An 8,702-nucleotide genomic window follows, 5' to 3' on the forward strand; every position below is an offset into this window, starting at 1 on the left:
TAGGGGCGTTCTGTTCTTGTTACGGTTGGAGGGGTGGGGTCTGAGGGCGGAGGTGCGGGATGTGGATGAGATGCGTTGGAGGGCATCTTTAACCACGTGGGAAGGGAAATTGTGGTCTCTAAAGAAGGAGGCCATCTGGTGTGTTCTGTGGTGGAACTGGTCCTCCTGGGAGCAGATACAGCGGAGGCGGAGGTATTAGGAATACGGGATGGCATTTTTGCAGGAGGTAGGGTGGGAAGAGGTGTAATGCAGGTAGCTGTGGGAGTCGGTGGGTTTGTCATTTTTGCAAGAGGTAGGGAATATGGGTTCAATCCCACTGTGTGATACCTTGTAGAATTTAAATCCAAATGATTAAAATCCTGAATTAAAAGCTAGTCACAATAAAGGTGGCCTTTTGGTTCCCTCGTGCCCCTTAGGGAAGGAAATCTGCCATTCTTACCCAGTCTGGTCAGTGTGGGACCCCAGACCCCAGAATGTGGTTGACTCTTAACTGCCCTCAGAAAATAGCTGAGCTACTCCATTGTATGAAAACAGTTACCGTTGTCAGATGGAGTGCAGTAGTTCAGCAAGCAGCCCACTACCACCTTTCCAAAGGCAATTAGGAATGGGCAGCAAGGATTTGCAAAGCCAATGATATCTGTGTCCTTTAACATAATTTTATTTTTAAAAGTTTTATCCTCTCATCAAAAAGAAGTTTCCCCTTCCTTCATTCCTTGCCAATTTATTATGTTCTGCTTTGAGGAGGCATGAACCTGAGTTTCCATCTTCCCCCTTCAGGGGCTTGTAAAAGACCCAATGACACATCGGGGCAATTCTCCCCAGTGTCTTGGGCCTGTACTTATCCCTCAACTGACATCACAAAAGATGAGATTATCTCCTGGGTTGTTGCATGCTGCGGGGATTCACTGTCTGCAAAATTGGGTGCTGTGGTTTTCTACATGAGAACACCAACTGCATTTTGGAACGTCACCAAGATCAGGAAAGGTGCTACACAAATGCAACTGTCTTCTTTCCTTCAACCTCGACCACTGTGTATCTTGTCAGCAGAACCCTTTTTTTTTAGATTAGATTAGATTACAGTGTAGAAACAGGCCCTTCGGCCCAACAAGTCCACACCGACCCGCCGAAGCGAAACCCACCCATACCCCTACATTTACCCTTTACCTAATACTACGGGCAATTTAGTATGGCCAATTCACCTGACCCTGCACATCTTTGTGATGTGGGAGGAAACCGGAGCACCCGGAGGAAACCCACGCAGACACGGGGAGAACGTGCAAACTCCACACATTCAGTCGCCTGAGGCGGGAATTGAACCCGGGTCTCTGGCGCTGTGAGGCAGCAGTGCTAACCACTGTGCCACCGTGCTGGGGGCCTTCTGCCTGGGGATCGTAGTGAGCAGACTATGTACTGCTGAATCACACTCTTTCTGCAGCGAGATGTCTAATCTTTCGGCTGCAATGAATACGTAAGACAACTCCCATTTCTATTTTAACCTGGTGTGACTCATTGCAGGTGTTAGGAATATGCAATATTCTGGGGATTTTCTGATTGAGGTTATCAAGAGTGATGCTCTACTGCCTGGCTCAGATAATGACCCAGGACTAAGCCCTAAAAAATGCAACTATCTAACCTCAGACGCCTGAGTCTGGAGTGGATATAAAAAAGATTGAATGTGTAATTGGAAACAATTGCTGAGAATTACTGGAAAAGTGATATTTGGGAAATATGTCTAGCGCCACATACCAGATGAGCATTGGACTCTTCCCTCAGTTTCCTGTCTTACAGTCTCAGACCAGCTAGTGTGAATAATCTGTATTTCTTTGATTTACTGTCCTATTCATGTCAGCTACAACTCAATGGGTCCTGACACCCTTGGGACCAAATCCAATACAGGAGACTTAAGCACATTATGCAAATGTATTAATGGAGCAGCACCTTCCCTCCAACTCATGTCCAATGCATTTTGTGTCAGAAAACACAAAGTGGAGTAGATTCTTGAAGGCTGTTTCTCCTGGCCGGAGGGTTAAGGGCTAACGGTGATAGTGCCAGAGTATGGGCACAACCACTGTAGACTGGGATGAGCAGAATAGTCTTTGTTGTGAAGCATTGGAGCTGCCTAGCTCATAGAGCAGCAGATGCGGAGGGATTTGAGTCTATTCGAGGCTGAGGGTATGGTTTTGGATGTTAACTAGGAATATGGGCATGGGGTGAGAAGGGAGAATTGAAATGGAACACTGTCTTGTTAAATGGTTCAAGTTAAAAATCACACAATAACAGGTTACAGTCCAACCGGTTTATTTGGAGGCACTAGCATTCGGCGCTACCTGATGAAGGAGCGTCGCTCCGAAAGCTAGTGCTTCCAAATAAACCTGTTGGACTGTAACCTGATACCTGGTTTTTAATTTTGTCCACCCCACTCCAACACTGGCATCTCCACACCATTATTAAGTGGTGGAATTACGGGGACTCATTGCTGCTACTTTTAAGTGAGTTGGGACTGAAAGCATTCGCACGTTTTCTAATCCATTCTTTCTGACTGTTTCAATTCCAGGTCAGCGTACGAGATGATTTACTGAGTGATTACTTTAAGAAGAGGAGTGAGCCGTCTGTAATCAGCGCCCATCCCAACAGGAAGGAAGCTGCCAAGATGTCCACCAGCTACGTGTTGCCTGTTCCAAAGAAACCTTCTGACCCTCGCGCATCAGTGGCTCAACCACAGCCCGGCTCTTCGGCCCAGCCGGAGGCTCCCGGTCACACTGGCGTTCCCAGGCCAAGAGAGAAGGCGCCGCAAGCCGGGAACCCACCCCCGGGAAATGCCAGGAGCTGCTCGCTGACCCGGGCGCACAGCCTGGCATCGGCCGACGGGCTGAGAGCAGGCTGCCTGGACCGGCGGGAGGCTCAACACAGGCAGGTGGCCGAAGCTGCCCCGCTGAGCAGCACCAGTGGTTGGAGATCCACCAGCGACTGCAGGAGCGGGGGGACACCGCACGACAGGCCGCAGTCTGCCAGGCCACTGGGCTCTCAGCCGGCGGTCAGCATCAGCTGCCGTACCCTAGACCCCCGGCGCCTCTCCCTGGCTCCCCCGAAGGACGAGAAATGCCTCACGCTCCCTCAGCAGTCCACCGGCGCCGTCCGAAATGGCGGCATTTCGCCCGGGAGCCCGTCTCCCACCGCGGCAGTGCGTGCGGGTGACGTGGCGCTGGTCTCTCCCGTGCGGGCCACCTGTCATCCAAGCAGTGAGCCAAGAGGCCGGGGTCAGAGGTCGTGTGAGGATTTGGAGGCCGCCCCCCGACAGAGCAGGGCTCACGAGTACATCGACCCCATGACCGGAGCAGATGATGCGAGTAAAAGGGGCGGAGGGGGAGCTAAGGGTTCACCAGGGTCTCCCGACACCGGTGACGATCAACAGACCGTGTGGTACGAGTATGGCTGTGTGTGAAAACCTTTTGCTACCTGATTACGTGCCACTTTTATATCGGCTTTGACACAACAGAGTCCTTTGCCATTTCTGATGTTTTCAAGAACAGACGAGACAATGTTTATCGCAACACCACACACAACAAAGACAGGAGGTACTCAGGTTCAAATCGGAATGACTTCGATAAAGTATCCACATTTTGAGAATGTGTTGAAACAGACCTGTTTTTGGGGAACACATTGACCCTCCTTGATTGTAGATTTCATTCCGTTATCTGCTGTTTAGTTGAGCCAGTGGCTTGTTCTGACTCGTTTGAGTTCTTCTTACTGCTTCAGTAGGCAAGGAAAGAGTTTTTTTTTGTACAAAGCATTAACATATTTAATATCTGAAGAGTTTACTTTCCAGATCAGCAGCTTTTCATAAGCTCTGAGTGCCTTCCTGCACAAATCACAGACTCTCCCATCACAGCAGGAGGCTATTCGGCCCTTTAGTATTGTGCCAACCCTTTGGAAAAGCTCTTCTGCTCAAATCCCTGCACATGATATGCTTTCCCTTTGAAAGTTACAATGGGAGTTTATTTTCAGACAGGCTATTCCACCACATCAGGTAGATCTCCCTGACACCCCGTTCCTGGTTCTTCAGACAATTCCCTAAAACCTGTGTCTTCTAGTAACTGACATTCCTGTCCATTGGAGACAATTTCTCCTCATTTCCCTGATCAGAAACCTTTCTACGCCTTTCAAAAATAAGTTTACAATCGAACGCCGTCTGAGCCCTGGACTGAACGTGGATACACATCGAGAGAGAGGCGTGGGAGCACTGTCTGAGCTGGTGCAGCGGACACAGCATAGCCAGTGGGAAGGAAACCCCAGAGGTTAAAACAAGGCAATTACTCAACCCACCACATGCTGCCCATCAGCAGCTGATAACTAACCACCTTCCAAGATTGGGAAGCAGAAAATGCCACTGGAAGTCAATTACGTGTAACAGCTGAATCACAGAGGGTGACCTCACTTTGTGCAGCATTTCCATATTGCAATATTGCCACTTAGCTGCCTTGTACATACTTAGGTCTGTGCTTCTGTCTCTGCATACTGTAAATAAGTGTAAATGGCACCAATATCAGATTCTTTATTACATTGTTTTTTTCTGAAATCCTGCACAATTTTGTTTTTGCTAAATGATGGTGTTTAAGCTGTACAGCTCAGAAGGACTGTTTTCTCTCTGTGCAAAGGAACTGCAGCCAGTGGTTTAATCTCTTGCCTGTACCCAGAGTGTTCTGTCTCTCATTGGTGACTATCCTGATCATATCTCATATTGTTCAGACTTTTTTATTTTAAATTTTGTATTTTTGTTCTGGGAAAGGAAACTGTGTAGTTTTGTTTCCAAATGATTGTCCAGTTGATTTTTTTATTGTTAATTTAAGTACAGACCAAATTTGGGGTTAAATAGGAACACTGGAAAAGCAGCAGAGAGATTTCTTGTCTCCTTTTCAAAAAAATACCCGACTTATTCTGTTTGTTGAGAGAGGGTGATGAATGAACAAAATAAATGGCTGAATATCTTTGCTCTTTGTAAGAATTTAATCAAGCTCTCCAAGGAATAGAAAATGGCCGTTGTGTTGTACATTTCCTTTTGTCGATAAGGTTTTAAAGATGGGTCTTGATGTAATTAGCTTTGTGATTTATTTGCTGGCCTTGGAGATGCAGACTGATGGAGTATAATGTTGAAAATGTACTTTTTCAAACTAACATTTAATTCTTTGTAATAAATATTGCAAAATCATTCTTTCTGCACCAGAAAGACATTATTCTTGGGGAGCAGAATGAGATTTGGCTGGGTGAGGAGCTCTGCATGTGGTGGTATTCTCACACATCTGCCCCCTCTAGGTGGCAGAAGTCACAGGTTTGACAGGTGTGGTGGTGAGTTGCTACGGTGCACCCCTTGGATGGTGTACACCGCTGCAATCTCAATGGTGCAGGGAGTGAATAGATTCCCTAAAGTGTGGGAGTAGGCCATTTGGCCCATCCAGTCTGTACCAACCCTCCAAGAGGATCCTATCCAGACCCATCCCATCCCTGTAACCCTGCACTTCCCATGGCTAACCCACCTAGTCTGCACATCCCTGAACACTATGGGGCAATTTAGCATGGCCAATCCACGCTAAACTGAACGTCTCTGGACTGTGGGAGGAAACTGGAGCACCCAGAAACCCACACGGACACGGGGGAATGAACAAACTCAACACAGACAATTGATCCCAGGTCCCTGGCACTATGATGGAGCAGTGCTAACCACTGAGCCAGCGTGCCAATTGAGTTAGGACTTAGCACAATCATATACAATAGAGAGCCGATGTTCTAGTAGTGTTATTGCTGGACTATTAATCCAGAGACCGTGCTCATACTCTGGGGACCCAGGTTGGAATCCTACCACAGAGGTCAGTGGAATTTGAATTCAGTTAATAAAAATCTGGAGTTAAGAATCTACAGATGACTAATAATCCATTGTCAATTGTTGGAAAACCCCACCTGCCTCACCAATGTCCTTGAGGGAAAGAAATCTACCCATCCTTACCTGGTCTGGTCTGCTTGTGACCTCAAACTGCCCTCTGAAATGGCCTAACAAACTTCAATGATTATGAAGTTTCAAGAAAGAAATTAAACCGGATAGACCACCTGGCATCAGCAGTAAGCATCGGAAAAGAGAATGGCAGAAACAGCCTGTCAATTCAGCAGAGTCCTCCTCGCAGCGGCAGACTGATGGAGTATAATATTCAAAATGTTCTTTTTCAAACTAACATTTAATTCTTTGTAATAAATATTGCAAAATCATTCTTTGTCTAGCAGAGAGACATTATTCTTCAGAAACAGAATGGGACAGCTGGCTGGGCTAGTGCTTATTGCCCATCCCTAGTTGCCCCTTGAGAAGTTAGAGGTGAACTGACTTCTTGAACCGCTGCAGTCCACGTGCTGTCGAGACAAATAAACTGCAGACACTGGAATCCCAAAGTAGACAGGCGGGAGGCTGAAACAACACTCAAAGCCAGCAGCACCAGGAGGTGGAGAAATCAACATTTTGGGTATCACCCTTCTTCAGGACTGGGGGTGGGGGAAGCTGCAGATAAAGGGATTGGCTGGGGCATGGTGGTGAAGTGGGGATAGGTGAAGACAGGTAGAAAGTACAACCTGGTTAGTCAATGAGAGGAATGAATCCGGTTAGTGGAAGGGAGGGGGGAGGGGCTGGGAAGGGAGTTGGGGATGGGAAGGGGGCTTATTTAAGATTGGAGAACTCAATGTTGAGTCCTCCAGGCTGTAGGCTGCCCAGGCAAAAGACAAGGTGTTGTTCCTCCAATTTGCACAGTGGTTCATTGTGGCAATGGAGGAGGCCGAGGGTGGTCATGTCAGAAAGGGAGTGGGAGGGGGAACTGAAATGGGTGGTGACTGGGAGGTCCGGTTGGCACCTACGGGCCTGGCTGCAATGTTTGGTCTCCTGGATGTAGAGAAGATCACATCGGGAGCACCTGATGCAGAAAACTAGGTTGGAGGAGAGGCAGGTGAACCTCTGTCTCGCTGAGAAGGGCTGTTTGGGGCCCTGGATGGAGGGGAGGGGGGTGGTGCTGCAGCAAATTTTGCATCTTCTCCCGATGCAGGGGAAAGTGCCCGGGGGTCGGTGGGGAGAATGGCTCAAACCAAGGACTGTCAAAGGGAACGGTCCTTGCGGAAGGCAGAGAGAGGTGGGGAGGGGAAGATGTTCTTGGTGGTGGGGTGTTTACGGATGATGCGTTGAATGCGGAGACTGGTGGGGTGGTAGTGAGGACCAGGGAACTCTGTCTTTATTGCGTGTTGGGGGTGTTTAGAGCACTGGAACAGGAAATGGAGGTGTGTGGTGGAGGTATGTGGTTAACAGAGGGAGGAAAAGCACGTTGTTCGAAATAGGTGGGCATCTGGGAGCAGATGGAGTGAAATGTCTCCTCGTCTGAGCAGATGCGGTGGAGGAATTGGGAAAACGATGTGGAGTTCTTGCAGGATAATGGGTGGGAGGAGGCGTAGTTCAGGTAATTATGGGAGTCTGTGGGTTTGTCGTAAACATCTGTCTTTAGACTGTCACCGGAGATGGAAGTGGAGAGGTCAAGGTACGGGAGGGAGGTATCCAAGTTGGACCAAGTTGAATTTGAGGGCAGGGTGGAAGTTGTGGGTGAAGTCAATGAACTGCTCCAGTTCAGTCTGGGTGCAGGAAATTGCACCGATGCAGTCATCGATGTAACGGCAGACGAGTTGGGGCACAGTGCCAGTGTAGGTACTGAAGAGGGACTGTTTGACGTGGCCGACAAAGAGGCAAGCGTAGCTAGGTCCCATCCGGTGCCCGTGGCCACCCCTTAGATTTTGGAGTGATGGAAGAAGTTTAAGGAATTGTTATTGAGGTTGAGGACCAGTTCAGTGAGGCGGAGGAGGGTATGAGTGGAGGGAGGGCTGGATAGACCTATTGGAGAGCCTGGAGACCATCCTTATGGGGTATAGATGTGTATAAAGACTGCATGTCCATAGTGAAGATAAAGCACTAAGGTGATGAAGGGCTTATGCCCGAAACGTCGATTCTCCTGTTCCTTGGATGCTGCCTGACCTGCTGTGCTTTACCAGCAACACATTTTCAGCTCTGATCTCCAGCATCTGCAGACCTCACTTTCTCCATAAAGCACTAAGGGGCAGGCTACTGGACGTTCCTGACGAGATGGAGGGTGTGGTTGGCTATCGAGCTGTACGTGGGAAGTGCCTGAACTAAAGAGAGCGAGGATGGAGTCAAGTTAGGACGAGATGAGTTTGGTGGGGCAGGCGCATGCCAAGATGATAGGTCAGCCAGGGTAGTTGGGCTTGTGGATCTTGGGAAGCAGATCATTACGGGGCTGGGGGACTATGAGGCGGTGGAGAGGATAAAGGCACAGACAGTGTGACTGATTTTGGCCTGATGGGTCACAGAGGGATCATGGGGACTCTCCTCCACCTCGCCAAACTGGTCCTCACCTTTAATAACCTTTCCTTTAGGTGGTCTTCTCTACATCGGGAGACCAAACGTAAACTTCAGGAACGGTTCACTGAGTATCACAGCCGGGCCCGTAGGGGCTGGCTGGACCTCCCTTCGCCGCCCATTTCAATTCCCCCTCCCACTCCCTTTCCGACATGACTATCCTTGGCTTCCTCCATTGCCACAACGAACCAAACTGCAAATTGGAGGAACAACACCTCATCTTCTACCTGGGCAGCCTGCAGCCTGAAGGATTCAA

General features: G+C 48.7%; 1 protein-coding gene across 1 annotated transcript in view; it reads left to right on the forward strand.

Moving 5' to 3' along the window:
- LOC122553347 (protein Daple-like) overlaps positions 1-5,206 on the forward strand; it is a 256,327-nt gene extending 251,121 nt beyond the window's left edge. The window contains exon 29 of the mRNA XM_043696930.1: positions 2,555-5,206. Within this exon, the coding sequence (XP_043552865.1) occupies positions 2,555-3,442 (888 nt within the window). The 3' untranslated portion in view covers positions 3,443-5,206. The remainder of the gene's footprint in view (positions 1-2,554) is intronic.
- The last annotated feature ends 3,496 nt before the right edge of the window (positions 5,207-8,702 follow it).

This window comes from Chiloscyllium plagiosum, chromosome 10, assembly GCF_004010195.1.
Source record: "Chiloscyllium plagiosum isolate BGI_BamShark_2017 chromosome 10, ASM401019v2, whole genome shotgun sequence".
In the NCBI taxonomy this organism is placed as follows: domain Eukaryota; kingdom Metazoa; phylum Chordata; class Chondrichthyes; order Orectolobiformes; family Hemiscylliidae; genus Chiloscyllium; species Chiloscyllium plagiosum.